Source organism: Palaemon carinicauda, chromosome 5 (genome assembly GCF_036898095.1).
Source record: "Palaemon carinicauda isolate YSFRI2023 chromosome 5, ASM3689809v2, whole genome shotgun sequence".
In the NCBI taxonomy this organism is placed as follows: domain Eukaryota; kingdom Metazoa; phylum Arthropoda; class Malacostraca; order Decapoda; family Palaemonidae; genus Palaemon; species Palaemon carinicauda.
This window is the reverse complement of record NC_090729.1, coordinates 69,330,902-69,350,723: the sequence shown is the minus strand read 5'-3', so window position 1 is coordinate 69,350,723 and position 19,822 is coordinate 69,330,902. Positions and strand designations below refer to the sequence as shown.

Below are 19,822 nucleotides of genomic sequence, written 5' to 3'. Positions count from 1 at the left end.
AAGATAAATACAAATTATTTCCAAATTTGTCATTTGTGCCGGAGCAACATACAAGCATTCTACTCTTTACTATGGAGACTCACCTTTAGGTGGGTGGAAGTTTTTGACCAACTGGCTGGAATCTTACCTGGGATGGCCTCTTGTACAGGGTTACCGTGAGGGATCCTGCACCACATTATCCTCGTAGAATGATGGCCTGGGCAATCATTGCTGCAAAATAATCATTCTGTTAGAAAGTAATAAGTAACTTCGGGCCGTACCCTCTACTAATGCACATTTCTTCCTGCCTCCCCCGACAGGAGGACAGGAACATGAATATATTTATCTATACAGTATAAGGTTGTCCAAAGAACATGATATTCACCCACAAAACGAGGTCAGCTGTGCAGACTCCCTCGGATGCTCCACCCCAAGAAAGAGAAAGATGAAGTCGGAAGTGGCCAGTCACTCAGTCACTCATACATTTATCCTAGACTTACTTCCCAGGTAACCTCCACCTTCCACCCTCTGATACCTGTCCCACAAGGAAGCTGAGTTGTTTAGATCATGTTTTGAGCAGCCACGACAGGGCCTATTGAGAATGTGTCTAGGCTCCTGTGGGTTATGTCTTACAGGTAATGAGCAGTGAACGTTGTTTGACGTTTCCACCTACCTGTTTGAAGAACCAGCTGTTCAGACGGCATTAACTCGGATGAGTTAATACCTGTAGGCCCGGTCTTGTGAAAGACTGATCTGGCATAGCGAAGAGTGCCACGATGAGGAGGTGGGGGAAAAGATGATAACCTTGTCCCAGAGCTCCGAAAAGCTGTTCTGCGATGGAATGAAGCGGAGCATAGACGAGTCTAACACCCTTTGGCGGAAAATCAGTGGGGGTGACCAGAGGATCAACCCCTTCTCCCCATTACCTGCGGGCAAGGAACAGGACGCTCAGGAGGTAATGATAGAATGTCTTCCCTTGGAAGGGTAGATTGTCCAACCTCCAGGCTGCTCATTTCATTTCTCCTCCGTACTGTCAAACCCGGCCAGAGGATCAACTCCCTGTACAACCTCCAGAACGTAACAGAAGCTCTTTGATGAGACCGCAAGATTTCGTGACAAGTCACTCCATGGAGTGCTTGTCATCCACTGCTCCCGGCCTCCCGCTGTAGCAGAGTGAGCAGGAGATAAAGTATCAGCACTTAATTGTGCACGCACACCCAATTGTAATACTTTTGAAGCTTTTCCTTTGACAGAGTACCCGTCAGCCCCAAGGAAGGCCACAACGGAGGAATGGTGTCATCTGAGAGAGACTCCTCTGCAGAGGATTCCACCGCTGCCCCTCTGGAGGAGGCCATGGAGGGAGTCTTCACGCAAGGTTGTCCCAGTGTTACCTGTGTGCCACTCGTACTCAACCAGCCCCTGGGGGAAGCAGTTTGAGCAGTCACACTGGTCAGATTGAGACGAAGAGGAAAGTCAGCGAGTCTTCTTCCCATTTGAGGCTGACCTCGAGGGGATGTCTCTTTTAGCCTTATTTTTCTTCCGTTTGCTAAATCTCAACCACTGAGAGGGCAACCACTCCTTTATACACTGCACAAAAAGATTCCTGCATGCACGAGTGGCTTCGGCACACAGGACAGAGACCATAAGGATCAGTCTTCTTACCCGACATGAAGGGGCCGCATCGGAGCTCTTCAGTGCCCGGACAAATTTGCACAATAAGGATCTTTGCGGGCAGTCACCCCTGAAAAGAAAGACTGAAACCTTTAGCTTTAGGCCAGTTGGGAAATTCTATAATTGTTAACGGGGTAGAGACATGTCTGCACTCCACCGAGCCAAATTAAAAAAAAGTGATGATTAGCTGCTAGTGCTGGTGGGAGCGGGGTGGGGCTAGCCTACCCCGCTAACTAGCGGTGGATAGTTATCCCTATAAGAAAAGCTTATCGGCTAGTTTCAGCTTCGCCAAAATAAATATTCCATAGTAAAGAGCGATGTTTTTATGTTGCACCGGAACAAATTGTTTTTAAGAAAGTGGAAAGAAAGCATATTTGAAAAAAGTAATACATGAACTAGGGGCTGAAAGGTCACCAAAAAGAACCTTTAGTGTAGTACACTGTGGGCACTATACTACAACAATGATGAAAAGCAATAAAAAATAATGATTTTACTGTAATTATACAGTTACAAGCTACTAATCCATTACTTACCAATCAGGGCTGAGTTCTACTATGAAATTTTCAACAGACACCACTGGCTGTTGAGGGTGAACTTTTCCTGATGATCTCAAGACATTGATTCGTTCTTCACCTGACTGTAAGGCCGCAGCAAATCCAACAGGCTGGGCTGCAACACTTTCTGATTGAGCTGGTATCCCTCTGTTTGTATAGCAAGAGTAACAGTAATAGAAGAAAAGCAGTACAGTAATAAATAATATATGAGCTATGTATTGATTCAGAATAATAAAAATAAAATAAGATGAATATATACTAACACAACTGTTGCTTTTCCAAATACAAATTGGAAGGCTTCTCTTACAGCTCCAACTTTAACTTCCTTGTCAGATGCAACAACTATATCCATATCTCCTCCAGAATCTGAAATGAGTGTTACATTAACTGCACTCCATCAAGTATAAGCAAACCTATTTATTTAGTAATGTTAAGAATTTTGTCTGAAACTCTCATAAAGACCTTACCAAAAGCAATTTATTTTTCAAAGGAACCAAGAAACTGAAATGTGCTGATATTTTTTACAAATGTATTAATAAAGATGTTAGAATATGGATATCATCAGTGCTGTATGAGCTGTGCCACCTGATACCTCCATAATAATATCAATCTAACGCAGTACAAAGTATTTTCATGATTTCTTGTGTTGCACACTTATAGATAGTACTTAATAAGCCCATTGTTTGTTTTTTTCTGGTTCACCAATATTAATTTATTTTTTGAAGCTCTCTCGGTAAGAAAGCGATGGTATATCAATTATACTGACAAATTTTTATAAACTAATTTCTTTTCATGAGCAAAATCAACAATCTTATAACCAGATCTACCCTTGCATTCCTCTGACTGGGAAAGGTAAAATTAATCCGAGAGTGGACCTTACCACTGAGTAGGAAGCACGATAGATATGAGGTTCTTAACCCATATGAAGGTCTCTCTCCCTCTAAGTTAGAAGGAATTCTTTTGATAACCTTCTGGCAAATGAAAAACTTTAACCACAAGCAAAAGGCTATACAAATTGCAACAATTTAATATCAAAACTTAAAATTTTGCAAATACAGTATTAGATAATTTATAGTTAATGAGGCAATAGAAAACACTAAAACATTATGATTGCATATTAGTTTTAAAAGACAAATGAGTTAAGATTTCTAGACTCCCATACTTTTACATGAAGGATTTATTTTCAGATAGACACAAACATTGGAATAAGGTAAAATTCAAAGAAGCCAGACTACTAGATGGAAAAATAATGAAAGAATAGATGATAAGTAGAAGTCATAAAACAATGGGGGAATAGAGGAAAAGTAAGTCATAAAACAATGTACAGTATGTCCCAGTCAAACAAATTGCTTAAAGTACCTATTAATGCCATCTAGTGTACCACATAGAGCCTATTGTGAGCAATATCTTTGTACAAGGTAATGATGTATATTTTAGCTTTGAATGCTTGGACTTCCACTATTTGTCTAATTCTGTACAGTAGATCTGATATTATGAACCTATGGTGTGACATTCTCACAGTTTTGCATATTTGCTATGTAAACAACGTCATGATTTTATTCAAATGTTAGCTTGTAGTCAATTAAATGTTCCACAATTATTTCTTCCTTTCATTTTAAAGAACTTTTTAAAGAAATTTAAAATAATGTCGATGTGAAGAAAATGCTGATAATCAACAAATATAGCCTAGATGAAGAATTAGGTTTTCTCAGTAATGAAGACTAGAATTTGCATTCATATACAGTATGTTAATTATGTAAATATTCAATTTAGTCAGAGATGGATATATTTATTTTTATTACTGTGAACAAACGGTCTACCATCTGGATATTTGGCATACAGCATTGAAATATCTAAATGTGGTGTACAGTAATACCTTGAAATACGAGCTTAATGAGTTCCAGGACCCCAGCTTCTATGTCAATTCGCTCGTATCTCGGATCAATTTTTCCCATATAGAATAACTAAAATAAAATTAATCCGTTCCCACCCTCTGTAAAAAAAAAAAAAACACACCTAAAAACAGTATATTAGTGTGGAAAAAGATATTTTCAATTATTCTAATTCATACCCTACGCTCACAAAATAAGAAATACCTATGTACTGATTATGATATGCAACAAAAATGACAAATTCGAAGATAATTTGTATTTTTCCTAACCATACAAACCTTAGCTATTTACAAAGGGTATTACTTTTAGCGTAGCTGAAATGGCGAGCCATTAGAATTTAACGAGGGTGTATTACCCCCGCGCTAGTTAGCGGGGGGGGGGGGTAGGGGAGTGGTAGCTAGCTACCCCTCCTCCCCCTCACACACAGATGAATACTCACTTTCACTTAGAGGTAGAACTTGTCTTAGGGGACAGGGCTGGCGGGCAAATATGTGTAAATAGCTAAGGTTTGTATGGTTAGGAAAAATACAAATTATCTACGAATTTGTCATTTGTTCCGTAACCGAAATACAAACCACGCTATTTACAAAGGGTGACTTATCCCTTAGGAAGGGTGGAAAGTCCCCAGCCATACTGGCTTTGGCTTTACCCGGGGACTCAGAATCCGAGTGAGTCGCACTCGAGAAAAGGAGTCCCTGCACCTCACAAGTTCCTTGCTCCGCAAGGAACCATGTGGCCTACGTAAGCTTGTGTGTGAAGGAAGAAGTGTGACCCGTCCTAGGCAGTTGACCTGGAGTTCCAGAAGGAACTCTGGGTTAGGACGTTCCCAATACCACCTCGTCAGGGTATGGGGGACGCGACAGTATTGACTCAATACTCGGAACACAAGGAAGCATGGTTTACCTGCAGAGGTTCGAGGTCAGCTATGCAGAGACCAGGATGCTGCTTCCCCGTAGAGGGGATGATGAAGATTGATTGATTGATTGATTTAAAGTTTTCAGGCATCCTGACATCTGAGGTCATTGACGCCGGTAACATTTAATTTATGTATACAAAAATAAAAGATAAAATAAAATAAAAAATAAAAGAGTATTCAATTAAAATCATAAAAGTTGAATGTAATAAAAGTTAAATATTTTTCAGAAGACCTGCTTCTGAAATAAATCTAAAAATGCCACTTGCATGGTAGGACACATCATTTCCAAGAATCTTGGCAAGGATGAACCTGCCACCCTCACCTCGAGCCTCAAACAAATATCTATTCCGCAAGTTGTTATAATTGGGGCATTCGGTCAACAAATGCCTTACTGTTAGAGGTACTACACAGTCGACACAATACGGTTGGTGTTGGCCCTTCAGCAAAAACTCGTGTGTCAACCGAGTGTGACCAATACGGAGACGACAAAGAGACGTCTCCCATTTTCGGGGCATCATATTATACCTCCAAGGAGATATGTCATTTGTTATCTCTCGCATTTTATTGCCATCTTGACTATCCCATTGCTGTTGCCATTTATTGCAAACCAATTTCTTGATGTCAGGTAAGAAATCATCACAGGGAATGGGATACCTTCTTGGCAGCAACTCTGATGCAGCCTCCTTAGCCAGTGAATCTGCCTTCTCATTCCCGGACACACCTACATGTGCTGGAACCCAACAAAATTGAACTGTTATACCTCTCCGTCCAATAATGAAAAGCCATTCTAAAATCTTTAAAACTAGAGGGTTATTAGAATTAAAAACTTCCATAGCTTGAAGGACACTCCTTGCATCACTAAAAATTGTAAAATTACCCTCCTTCTCCAATGCTATTTTCTCAATAGCGGTTAATATGCGATACAGTTCGGCAGTAAATATGGAAGCGGTCAGAGGAAGTGCACCTCTACAATTAAAACCATTACTATGTACTCCAAATCCAACGCCAGCATCAGATTTGGAGCCATCAGTATAGATAAAAGTTGATCCTCTATGTTCTCTAACATGTTCAGTAAAAAGAGACCTGGCTTCTAGGTCTGACATATTCTTCTTATCTCCAATAAAATATTTACAAAAAGATATCTCTGGTAACTTCCATGGAGGCGTTGGTGATACCTTGAATGGAAGTACCTTATTTCTAATTAAATCCAGACTATTTAATAATCGTTTCACCCGAAAGCCATAAGGTTGAGGAGATTTTGGGTGGAACTCAAAGTATGATGCGTGTCTTACAAGGCTTGCAGTCTGAAAGGCGAGAGAGTTAGGGAGTCTTTGCAATCTAAACCAATACCGAAGAATGGAAGACATTCGGTAAAGGTCTAGAGGTAACTCTCCAGCATCAACAAGGAGACTTGGGATAGGCGAGGTTTTAAAAGCTCCAGTAGACAATCTAATACCTGCATGATGTATCGAGTCTAATATTTTTAACCGGCTTGGGGTGGCTGAAGAATATACCTCACAACCATAACTAATTTTGGAAAAAATCAAGGCCTTGTATAATTTTAAAATAGTATTGCGGTCTGCCCCCCACGATGTATGGGACAATACTTTTAAGATATTCAGAGCTTCAACACATTTAGCTTTTAATGCTTTTAAGTGAGAAACCCATGTCAGCCTACAATCAAATATCAAACCTAAAAATTTAGCTTCTCTTGCACATGGTATCCGTTGACCTTTAATGTATATATCCGGGTCTGGATGTACTCCCCGGATACGACAAAAATGGACAACGGTAGTTTTACTTGTCGAGAACTTAAATCCATTCATGTCAGCCCACTGGATAATTTTATCAATAGAGAGTTGGATTTTTCTCTCAACCATTGCCATTCTAGTGCCAGCAAATGATATTGAGAGATCATCCACAAATAGTGTTGAGAGAACATCCTGGGGAATGGCTGAGGATATCCCATTAATTGCTAGTGCAAAAAGGGTTACACTCAGCACACTACCCTGAGGAACTCCTTCTTCCTGGCACTTACTCTCTGATAGAGTTTCCCCCACTCTCACTTGAAAAACTCTACGTGAAAGAAATGACTGAATAAATAGTGGCAGCTCTCCTCTCAATCCCAATTCATGAATGGTTTTAAGAATACCATATCTCCATGTGGTATCATATGCCTTTTCAAGGTCAAAAAATACTGTAACATGGTGCTGTTTGGAAGCAAAGGCTTCACAAATAGAAGACTCAAGTCGTATCAACACATCAGTCGTTGAGTGCATTTTTCGAAATCCACATTGAATCGGTGATAAAATACCTTTCTTTTCAAGGTACCATATCAGCCTTGCATTGACCATCTTCTCCATGATTTTACATAAACAAGATGTCAATGCAATAGGACGATAGTTTGCTGCTAAAAACTTGTCTTTACCGGGTTTTAAAAAGGCTAAAATAATGGCTAGTTCCCAAACACTTGGGTAGCTATGATCATGCCATATTCTATTAATAATGCTTAAAATAAATAGCTTTGTATTAAAATGTACATGTTTAATCATTGCATATGGAATTCCATCGGGTCCAGGGGCTGTATCGTTGCAATGAGCAAGTGCAGAATCAAATTCTCTTTCAGTGAAAGGAGAATTATAAGACTCTTCCCTTCTTGTTGCAAAATTTAAAATTTTCTTTTCTTCAGTGCTCCTATACTGGTGACCAGGAGCTCCTTCACACTTGCTGGATACATTTGAAAAATGATTAGCCAGGGCATTGCTAACTTCATTTGCTTCAGTTACATACTGGCCATTCACCTTCAACACTGGTGGTGGGTTGGGGGTGAATTTGCCAGCTATCTTTTTTACTTTCCTCCACACAGAAGATGGTGGTGTTCTACTGTTAATAGAGGAAACAAAAGACATCCATGACTGGCGCCTTGCTTCTTTCATGGCACGACGGAACTGTGCTCTACATTTCTTGTACATAGTTAAATTCTCATCAGTTCTGCGTCTACGCAATCGTGTTAGAGATCTTCTTGTGGCTCTGTGGAGTGCAGTTAGTTCTGAAGACCACCACGGGACTGGTCGTCGTTTGAATACTCCTGTGGTTTTGGGAATTGAATTAACTCTTGCTGTATGAAGAGTTCCATTCAGTAGGTCTATGGCATCATCAACACTTTCAAACTGTTCTGCTCTCCCTTCGATTTCACTTAGCTCGGAAAATTTAACCCAGTCTGCCTTGTCTAGGTTCCAACGTGGTGATCTTTGCAAAGGCGGACCTTTGTTGGTGTTTATAATGATTGGTGCATGATCACTAGTATGCCAATCATCTAATGTCCTCCAATCAAAATCAAGAAGGCAGTTAGAGCTTGCAATTGAGAGGTCAATGCATGACAAAGTACCTGTCTGAACATGGAAGTGTGTGGGCTCTCCTGTATTAAGGAGTCCCACATCCTCATTCTCCACAATTGATGAGATAATATTGCCCCTTGTGTTGGCCAAAACATCACCCCATAAAGGATGTCTACCATTCATATCTCCCAGTAAGAGAAAAGGTTGAGGGAGTTGTTGAATGACCTCTGCTAAATCATCATATAAAATATTATCATTTGGAGGTAAGTACAGAGAGCATATTGTATATTTTCTCCCTATATCAATTTGTACAACAACTGCCTGCAGGGTTGTACGTATAGACATGGGTATTTGGGGAACATCTCGACGAATGTACATGAGACTTCCGCCATGGCTCCCCCTGCTTGTTGATTATATGGTGTTCTATAGCTAACATACTCTCGAGGACTAGGAGTGTTAGAATCAAGCATACTTTCCTGTAGACATACAATTATGGGGGAATGCTCATGAATTAGGAGCTTAAGTTCTTCATATTTCGCCCTCAAACCCTGACAGTTCCATTGCAAAATGGAGGAGAAAACTAAGGATTATTTCTGGAAGACATCTTGGATGAGGTCTTCCCATTAGAAGTTTTTAATGTAACATTATTACCAGTAGGTTTCTTCAGAGGTGGTCTTGTTATGTTGGGTTTAACGTTGGTGATTTTCTTTGTATTCTTTTTATCTATTTGTTGAGGTGGATGGTGGACCTCAACTTGAATTTCTGATTTATTCAGTCCATCTTCTGGCTCATTAGAAACATCAACAGACAAAACATCAAATTTATTTGATGTCATAACCTTAACGTTTCTAATGGAGGGTGGAGAGAGAGATGGAGGTCTCTCTCTTTTGCGATTAATAGATGGTGGGATTCGAGGTTTTTGCACCTTTCCCACAACAGGTGCATCAGGTAAGTTAGTCTTAAGTGGAACCTCCATCAGATCAGGCAAGGACATGGCCTGAGAGAGGTTTGTATTACTTTTTGTAATGGCGGCTGAGGGCTGTACAGCAATGGGCAATGACCTAGTGTTAATACACCGTGGTAAAGCCTCAGGAGGTGATATGGTTACCTCGTTATTTGACATTTTGTCAGATAGTATACTTTTTTTTGAGCTATTGGCAGTGCTAGGTTGGTTTGATTTTAATGCCTTAGCATATGTATTTGATTTATTTAATAGTCTTTTGGCATGGGTCACACTTATGTGTTCTAAGTTTGATTTGTTGAGGGCAGCTTCCTCCAACTTATATAGCTCGCAGATCTTGTCTGTGGATTTGTGATTCGAGCTGCAATTTAAACACCTGGCTCCAAGTGCACACTCTCCATGGTAAGATTTGGAGCAAATACCACACATCTTCTCATTTTTGCAAACTTTGGACGGGTGCCCAAATTTAAAACAATTAAAGCATTGCAATGGCTTCTGCTTGAAGGGTCTTACTTTAATCCTTTCGTTCTCGATAATAATATGAAAAGGTACATCAGCATCTTGGAACGTAAGGATTATCATTGATGTACCTGGGACTTTATGAACTTTCCAAACATTTAATGGACACATGGCCAGTATCTCCTCCTCTGTAAAATCATATAGATCTCTATTAAAAACTACGCCCCTTCCGTAGCTAAAATTTAGGTGGGGTTTGACATCTAACTTAATGTCATCATTATTTATTTTCATATTGGACAATATTACCGACTGTGTACTGGATTTGGCATGGATAAGGAAACTATTTTTTCCGAAACGAGATATATCGCCTGGTGCAATAGTTCCTACTTTTTTCTGAATCAATTTGCATATTTTAAAATAATTCCCTGTAACCCCCTTTGATTCAGCTATAAGCCACATCGGTGGTTTTGGATTTCTCTGGGAGGACATGACTAAATCTGCGCCTTTTTCCAACCAATCGGCAGGCCTGTACACATCTAAATCTTTTGGTACCTTATCGCAGAGAGCAGCCGCGACATTCAAGTTATTAATTTTAATATTATTCAAATTACTTATTGCACTAAATGCTTCGTCATAACTACTATAAGATATCCATGAATCCCAAGTTTCAGCTTCAAGTTTCATCCTTATTTCTTTTATGCATCCATAGCATTCAAATGCTTTACATAGGTCATCATAATTTGTTTCTATTGAAATTTGTGTAACATGGAGGATTCGAAGTTTCCTCGTGTTACCCAAATTACTCGATTTAGAAATATCAGTAGAATGGTCCTTTCCAGTTCCGAGGTCATCAACAGAGCTATCCCTTATCACATTAGCAGAGGTCGTCAACAGTGCCGGGGGAGAGTCAGCGTATCCAGGGGATGGGGGTTCGTTCCTTAAAGAATCCATTATACTAAAGAGAGGGAAAAAGAGTTAGTTTGATGTACCTGCTCGAGAATGTTAGTCCATCAGGCGTCGGAAAGGAAATTTGCACTCTCCACTATCGGCACAATGAGAGTATACTTCCCAGATGGTCCACTCCATACCCTACCCGAAGGATAGCATCAAAACAGATATAGAGGCACAGGTGTAAGCTGAACCCGCCTGTTAGGACTGAGACCGAGAAATTATGGAATCATCCTCCCCATATCTATAATGACGGGCTTCCGGCCAAAAGCCGAGAGTCCTACCCCAAGCATTGGATCCCCCTGGATTCCGAAGACCCAACACTTGAGAATAGTTCCGCCAAAAAGGTCCAAACCATCTTCGGAATGGCTGAAATCATCCAATACTCTCATATATAGCTTTGAATGCAAACACCTCCCAACCGCGATACCTCCTCCCACTCATCAAAGCAGGCAGCAATAAAGGATGTATGAACATCCCCGCCGGGGCTACAATGGATGTAAAAACATCCAAGCCATAGGAGAAAAGAATAAAAAAAAAAAATAATAAATATATATGCACTGTACATAATGTATACACACATATAATGAGGGAAATTTTTCTCATAGAGTTTGGAAAGCAAGATTAAAGAAAGTTTGTGAAATTAGGATAAGGTCGAAGTAATATTGAGAAAAAGAAAAAGGTAAAAGGTAAAAGAGAGAAATTTAGATTCGAACTGGGGGAGCAATTTCCCCAAGTTCGAGAGCCCTCTTGCCCGTCACCAAGTTTCAGCACGGGAATGAAATGCCGTGCTGAAGCTCAATGACTTCGTCAAGGCATTCTCTCATTAAGAGGGTTATGATGAAGAAAGAAGTAAGGGCCAGACATACTTCTTTCGTTCATGCAGACTAAAACCTGATAACAATGCCCTCAACCTTCTGCTACCTGTCCAAAAAGGAGCCTGAGGTTAGACCAGCTGTTGTGTAGCCACCACAGAGCGATAGAAAACGTATCGAGACTCCTGTGGGTCACGCCCTGCAGGAAGCGGGCTGCGAAGGTCATCAGACGCTTCCAGACTCCAGTTTGTAGCACCTGCGTCACAGAGTAGTATCACTCGAAGGCGAGGGACGTTGCGATGTATCCAACATCGTGCTGTAGGGACGTGACGGGGGAGGGTCTGAAGACAGGTCGAGATGAATGTCCTTGAGTCCGGGCTGAAGACAGGTCGAGATGAATGTCCTTGAGTCCGGGCTGAAGAGGTATACTGGTGACTCTCCCCCCATGTCCTCCTTGTGTTCCCAAATCGGCTGCAACTGAGGAGAAACTGCAGCTGTTCCCAGCGCTAACCTCTCGATTCCTTACTGGCAAGAAAGAGAAGGTCTTGGGACATGAGACACAGAATGGAGACTCGAAATCTTGAATGAATCGGACCGAAGGGCCGGGACCCTCAGATTCTGAGTCTAGCCAACAACTCAGGAGCGAGCCTGAATGTTGCCTTCCCCTCTTCTTTAGAAAGGGGGGAGTAGTAAGAGACCAAGAAGATTGCTTACACACTGGCCGTGGCCAGGGTGAGCAGAAGACCCAAGGCGGAATACAATCCGAGGCCTGTCGTAAAAGGGTCTTGAGAAGATCTCTTAAAGGACTAAAAGTCCGAGCCATGCTCCAAGTTGGAGGTCTTCCTCCGACTAGGGCAGGGACGATCGTAGCTTCGCATGAGCGAGGATAGATCCAGCGGGCAGGAAAAAGTTATTCCTTTAAGCCTGAAGGTCAGGGAAAGGCTGAGCGACAGGCTTCATTGCCGAGAGCAGAAAGGAGTTTCCTCCCGCCGAAAGGCAATAAGACCGTTATTGCTGGAGAAGAGGCCTCAAGGGAAGAGGTATATCTCCCACGGCACCAACCACCTTAGACTCTTCACTTTGCCTGGGAGACCCCTGTGGATGACTATCGCAGATGACGCGACCTCCGTACCGCGACTGTAGCGGGTTGTCTCTTCTAGAGGAGGAAGTTTAGTGTCTCCAGGCATGAAGCCGAAGCGACGCCCCGGTTCGGGAGAGATGTCGCAGTGTGGTTGCTTGAGTAGTCTGCGCCGTGGGAGAAGCTCTCCCGGGAGTTCCGTCAGGGGAAGCAGAGGGTCCAGAAACCGTTCTGCGCATAGTCCCAGTGGAGCTCTCCCCTTGAAAGGTTGACAGACAACCTGGTCTTGTTGAGACCCATTGTCCGCAGACAAAAAGGAGGGAAGACGCAGGCGTCGAAGTTGTCCCACCATCACCGGAATGCATCTTGCCAGAGTCTCGGGGTCTGAGACTGGGGGGAAGACTAGCGGAAGCTTGAGGTTCCAAGCTGTCGCGACCAGGTCCCCCAGACCAGCACTTGCTGGTTACCCAAGGTCAAAGACCCCTAGGTACACTCTCTCTATGAGGCTCTGCTCGGATAGTCTGAGAGAAACATTCCCCTGCCTGGAATGAGAGAGCCGATGGTGGTATTGAGAGAATCTCAATCATCCCGGTATCTCTACTGCAATATGTGAAGGTGTGAAAATGCGTCCCCTGTTGGTTAGAATGAAATCGACGCGCAACGGGGCGACTCGGCAGGAGCTGTAGGATCTGAAGAGGGGCCAGACTAAGGCCCCTAAGCCTACCTGAATGATGGAGAGGTATCCTTCAGGTCTTGACCATAGGCCTGGACCGGAACAAGCCACCCCTTTCCTTTGACGAGTCCGAGAACCGCATCAAGAATGTGGGGAAAGGACGAGAATATCCACTACCATCAAGAGGCTCCATAGGTCAACACCCATTGCAGGTCTAATAGTTCCGCTGGTCCCATAGGGCCAGGGAGTCCGGTTAAACATTGCCTGAAGCCACCGGAACTTGGATCGCCCCACATGGAACTTATCCTGAGGCGACCGTTCGGACTATAGACGGGTCAATGAGGAAAGAAGAACTAGGAAACGTTCCAAGGTAGGGCTGAAAACTCTGCTTGACTGAGAACAGGTACTGCGACTCTCCTCAGTCTTGCCACAGTCAACCGAAAGGAAGGCTCGGAGTATGTGGTAACAGAATCTGGCGTCCCCAGGTGGTCACCCATCCAAGTACCGACGTTGCTTAACCTCGCTGGACGGACGAGAAGCGGGGTTTCCAATGTGGTAAGGCGGTTGACTCAATATCATGGCCAGATACTCCAGATGTTGAGGCAGAGGAAGAGAAGGCTCCAAGCAAAATACCATGAGACCACACTCATGGTAAGCATCTGGAAGCTTGTCCCGGCGCTGAAGAAGGTCGAAACCCGAGCCTACCGGAGTTGACCAGCCCTCCAAACAGCAGAGGAGGCAGAAGCCTACACCTGAGCGGCCAAGAGGAAGGCAGGGAGAGTTCTCTGGGGAAACAAACCTGCTATGCCACGGCAGGATAGCCACACTGCATCATAAGCAGGAATACTTGCAGTCTAGGCTGAATTCGACGAGCACCCTGGAAGATGGATGGAATGGAAACTGAAAGTACCCGTCCTTCCGATCCAGGGTTTAAGGAGTCCTGTCGCCTCGTTACCAGTCTGATCGATTCTGCTGGTCTACGCTGGCCGAAGTTTGTTCGACAAACTTGATCAGGGCTGGGAGGTCGACTATGGACATCCCCTCTCAGATCCTTCCTTACAAGAAAGGATCGACTGAGGGGGCCGGGGGTAAAACCGTCGATGATCCTAAGGAAGACCTTCGCCTAAGGTATGGATCATTCTGCCCAACCGGGCAACTCTGCTGACGCTATGGCATAGAGGTTCAGAGACACTGAATTCGCTGACAGAGACGGCAGGCGCGATATCCTTGGCTACTCACAGAGATTGTGCGGGAATGGGCATCGGGAAGCTGTCATTCGGATGAGTAACCTTAAGCATCCTCCCAGCGAAAAACCTGCAATCCTAGAGTTCGTGAACTCCTTTCAGGACTATGCCCCCCCGGGGGAGTCTCCCGTGCCATCTGTTCCTGACAGGAAGAAACTGCAATTGGACACCTTGTCCCAGTTGTCGTAACCGATAACTTAGGCCGACGTGGTTGAAAGAAAAGGGCGCTGGAACCCTGCAGAGTCTGGAAGAAAGCGCCTTGGAGGAGTGAAACCGGAAGTCGATTTACTCCGCATAGCAGCTGTCTAAGTCTCTGTCCTTGGGCACAAACAAACTCTTCTCAAGGATGGAAGGGTGTCTGAGGTCGTCGACCTCCACAGATGAGACACCCAAAGGAAGCCCTTAGTCAGCGCGTCCAGATGGTACAACATCGAGCTTGTCCGCAAGTTAGATACTTAACGACGAAAGGCCAAGGTGCCTGAGCTCGAGAGGAGGAAAGTACCCTTGATCTTCCTGTAGCTTCCTTGAACCAAACCTCGGGCCGTAACCGAGGAAGGAAAAAAACCTGGTAAGCTCCCAGAGGAAGAGGTAAGCAGTCACCCCTTGTCCGATGGAGAAATCTCAAACGGAAAGTCCCCCCGCCAAAAATCCTTCCAGGGAATGACGGGGAAGGGCTAACCCAGGTTCAGGAATAGAGGAGTGTTGCTCAGATCTCCCTTAAGTTTCTCCTATTCTTGCAAGTGCCATGCTCTGTGTTTACGGGGTGAGGCAGTGTTCTGGAAATACGCTCCAGAAGAACTCGCCAGGCTGGTCATGCTGCGAAAACCCCATTGGGAATCGTGGTCGCAATTGCCCTGGAGCTCTCGCGACGGGAATTCCAGGTGGTCGGCGAGCAATAACCCATAGACGAGCAATGGATACTGCAAGAAATAAGCCGACATTTGTGCGAAGAAACACTGTAGGTTCGCGCGACGGAACACCATCCGTCTGCGCGATGGAAAAAAACCGTTGGTTCGCGCGTGGGCGAACATTGGAGAGCATGAGCGTAGACGTGCAGGCACGTGGGCGTGTGGGCGCGCAGGCGAGTGGTCGTGCGGTTGCACGGGCGAGCGGTCGCGCGGGCGCGCAGGCAAGCGGTCGCGCAGGCGAGCTGTCGCGCAGGCGAGCTGTCGCGCAGGCGAACGGACGCGCGGGCGCACAGGCGAGCGGTCGCACAGGCGAGCGGTCGCGCAGGCGAGCGGTCGCGCAGGCGAGCGGTCGCGCAGGCGAGCGGTCGCGCAGGCGAGCGGTCGCGCAGGCGAGCGGTCGCGCAGGCGAGGGATCGCGCGGGCGCGTAGGCGAGCAGTCATGAGGGTGGGCAGGTGGATGAGAGCGAGTCCGAGGCGGCGAACGCAAGCGTTAGCGCGATGGCGAGGAAACGCGCTGCCGCGTGGGCGAGGAGGACCGCTGGCGATATGGATCAACAAGCGATCGGTGGTGAGCTGGTGAGCGCTAACGCGCAGGTTGGCGATGGCGCGTTGTGTTATGCCGACGCGATGGTCGAGCAGTATGCGCAGGTGAGCGATCGTGCGTTGGCGAGCAGTATGCGAAGGTGAGCGATCGCGAGCAGTGATCAGCATGCGCCGGGTCGCGCGATGGTGATTAGTATGCGCAGGGTCGCGTGATGGTGATCAGCATGCCAGGGTCGTGCTATGGCGATCAGCATGCGCAGGTTGGCGGTCGCGCGATGGCGAACAGCATCTGCAGGTGGGCGATCGCGTGATGGCGAACAGCATACGCAGTTGAGGGTCGCGCGATGGTGATCAGCATGCGCAGGGTTGAGCGATGGTGATCAGCATCCGCAGGTGTGCGGTCGCGCGATGGCGATCAGCATCCCCAGTTGAGGGTCGTGCGATGGCGATCAGCATCCGCAGTTGAGGGTCGCGCGATGGCGATCAGCATCCGCAGGCGAGGGTCGCGCGATGGCGATCAGCATCCGCAGTTGAGGGTCGCGCGATGGCGATCAGCATCCGCAGTTGAGGGTCGCACGATGGCGATCAGCATCCGCAGTTGAGGGTCGCGCGATGGCGATCAGCATCCGCAGTTGAGGGTCGCGTGATGGCGATCAGCATGCGCAGGTGAGCTAGTAGCTGGCGAACCATGTTCCTTCAGAAGTGTTGGAGAACGTTGGCGTGCCGGCTGTAACACACGTGGGCGATCCGGAGATCGCTGGCGAGCTGATGATCGCTGGCGGGCTGACGATCGCTGACGAGCTGACGATCGCTGGCGAGCTGACGATCGCTGACGAGCTGATGATCGCTGACGAGCTGATGATCGCTGACGAGCAGAAGGCTACGCGTGGAAGCCTGCGCAAAGAAGAAGAGTCCTTGACCCTGACCTGAACCGAAGTTCTAGATCGCGAGGGCGAACGTGGGCGTACAGGGCGCGTAACAGGAACCATTAGGAACCGCAGGGAAGATCATCTTGAAAGCGCTGATGAACAGGAGAGCGCTGATGAGCAGAAGGGCGCGCAGGGAAACCCTGACACGCAAGGGAAGAACCCCCGTGGGGGAAACCCTTTGCCCCGAAAGGATCGTTGTCCGCCGGGAGACTGATGTCCGTCGGAAGACCGCTGTCCGTCGGGAAGACCGTTGTCCCTCGGGAAGACCGTTGCCCGTCGGAAGACAAGATCAGACTGCTGTCCATTTGCACCAAGGCGGAAGATCGAGAAAAAGGAGTTGTAGGCTGCAAACGGAGATCCAAAAAGGAGCCTCAAGCACCCTTATAGGGAGATGAGAGGCCCTTACGACGACGCGGACGGTGGGCCTTACGGCGAGGGAGAGCAACAGCAACAGAAGAAACCTCCAAAGAGGAGTCTCTATGAGTGTACTCTCTCGCGAACGAAAGAGAAACACTTCGTGGAAGAGACTGGTCAGCCAGTAACCTAAAAGGAGCAATCCTCCGAAGAGGAGCTCCTGCAGTTGCCCAGCCCCTTGAGCGAAACTGCAGGTGCGACCGCTCAGCACCAAGAGCATAGTCGCACGAAAAAAAGGCAAGAGAAGAACCCCCCAAAAGGGGAAAAACTCAAGCCTGGACAGGAAAAACTTCCCTCGGAAGGAAAGTTATCCGCCCAAGGAGGCAAGCCTCCTGAGTGTTCTAAAATGAACTGGAGAGCTGTCCGTCGTCACGGGAGTACTACCAGTAGAAGGAGACACGCCCCTGACGAAAATACAAGGGGGGAGGCAGCAACAGCCGAATCCCCAGGACTCAACCAGACAGCTCACACCGTTGCTATATTACAGAAACGAACTAGATCGGTAACTGTAAAAAAATAAAACAAATAATATTAGAACACATTCATTCCCCCGGGATGGCTCCGAAGAGGAATCCCGAGGGAAAGGAACAAGAATTACACAACAGGCACGTGCCCTCACAACCACTTACACTCGCGGAAGGAGAGCTGTAACCAAAGCAGAATTATAACAATTATAATTATGTAACTATGTAATTATGTAAATTAAAAATGAATGAAAACTAAAGAAAGAACGAAAACCCCGAAAGGAATCGTTCTACAAGCTGAAAAACAAAAAACAACTACAATTAGATTCATAACTAATTGAGACAAACGTACGGCGTAGCAACCCCCCACACGGAAAGGAAGCTAGGCTACAAGGGCGTAGTAACACGTAGTAAAAGGGTGAACGACCTCAAGAGAGAGAGAGAGAAAGACATAAGTCAAACTCGATAGCCACTCATAAAAATACGCCGTGGTGGCCTAACTGCCGAGGCCTCCACGTAGATATCGTACACTACACACACACATCTGAAAAGGAAACTTACTTATTTCTATACTCAAATATATATACAAACATGAAAACATGTTTACATATATATTGAGTAAATGAAAAGTAAGCGATTAAGTAAAGACAAAACAGACAATGGCTGCCAAGCGAGGACAAAGACAGAGACGTCTGTCACAGTCCGAGCCAAAAGTGAAAGTGAGTATTCACCTGTGTGTGAGGGGGAGGAGGGGTAGCTAGCTACCACTCCCCTACCCCCCCGCTAACTAGCGCGGGGGTAATACACACTCGTTAAATTCTAATGGCTCGCCATTTCAGCTACGCTAAAAGTAATACCCTTTGTAAATAGCGTGGTTTGTATTTCGGTTACAGAACAATGTGACATTATTCTAGTTTTTACCTTTGAGACAGACGGTAGCGGCTAACGGCGGTGTGTGCAGAGGAGGAGGGAAAGAGACAGGGGAGGAGAGAGACTTGACGGCAACACGTTCGGTACGCTACACTTTTGTAACACTACGTAACATAACTTAAACTTTAAATTTAACTTAAATGAAATTAGCTTACTGTAGACACACTTAAAACAAAATGTTAATCTTACGTTACACTAAAATTAATTATAATTTTGTTTTCATTTTCATTTTATTACTTTTCTTCTTCTGGCTTGGCTCTTTTTGCCTCACTTTCACCTTCACTTTTTGCCGGCCTTTTTAAAAGGGACATATCTACGGATGTTTGCTTTTGTCTCCCTTTCAAATTGTTACGAAAATGACGTACACAAGTGTTGTCACAAAAAACAAACGCACGACCACACACCCACTTGTCCGGGTGCCTCTTTTCCATAAAATCAGTAAACTCCTGCCACTTTACTAACATGTCTCTGATTTCCTTCTTTATAGCATCCTGCTTGAGGATGGGACATATTGTTGATGTACTCCTCTCATATTGGCAAGCCAGCTCTGTCACTCATACACCACTCTCATGTTTTTCGATTATTTCAAGCTTTATCTCGATTGTCATCATACGCTTTTTCTTTTCACTACCCATGTTTGCACTCGCTTGCTTTGGACCCATTGCTTATTCACTTAATTCTGTACTGATTAACGCAAAAAACATGTAAAAAATGCAAACACTACAGCCAATGCTGAGAGATAACTTTAAGCGAGGGAGATCCGATGGAAAAGAGCGAGTGATGCCGTCCTCGTGAGCAGCCTCTCGCACACTCAGCCACCTGGCGGCCGCATAGGGAACCGTCTCATATCCTCGTATCTCAAATTTGTCTCGTATTTCAGGGCACAAATCGAAACTTTCCTTGTTCTCAAATTTCTCGTATATTGGGACACTCATATGTCGAGGTATTACTGTACATGTAATTTTGCTTAAAATGGAATAGTCATATGTTCAAATGTTTCTGATTATTATAATGTACTTTGTAGAAAATATATTTTTTTTAATAACAGTAGTTCTTATCAACGGATTTTCCATTGGCTATAAAAACAGATATGATGATGAAAAATT

At 45.1% G+C, this 19,822-nt stretch overlaps 1 protein-coding gene across 1 annotated transcript in view; it reads right to left on the bottom strand.

The window, feature by feature from the left end:
- LOC137641325 (protein PRRC1-A-like) overlaps positions 1-19,822 on the bottom strand; it is a 207,431-nt gene that overhangs the window by 70,528 nt on the left and 117,081 nt on the right. The window contains exons 5-6 of the mRNA XM_068373759.1: positions 2,468-2,570; positions 2,184-2,351 (exon numbers count right to left, since the gene is read on the bottom strand). Of these exons, the coding sequence (XP_068229860.1) occupies positions 2,184-2,351; positions 2,468-2,570 (271 nt within the window). The remainder of the gene's footprint in view (positions 1-2,183; positions 2,352-2,467; positions 2,571-19,822) is intronic.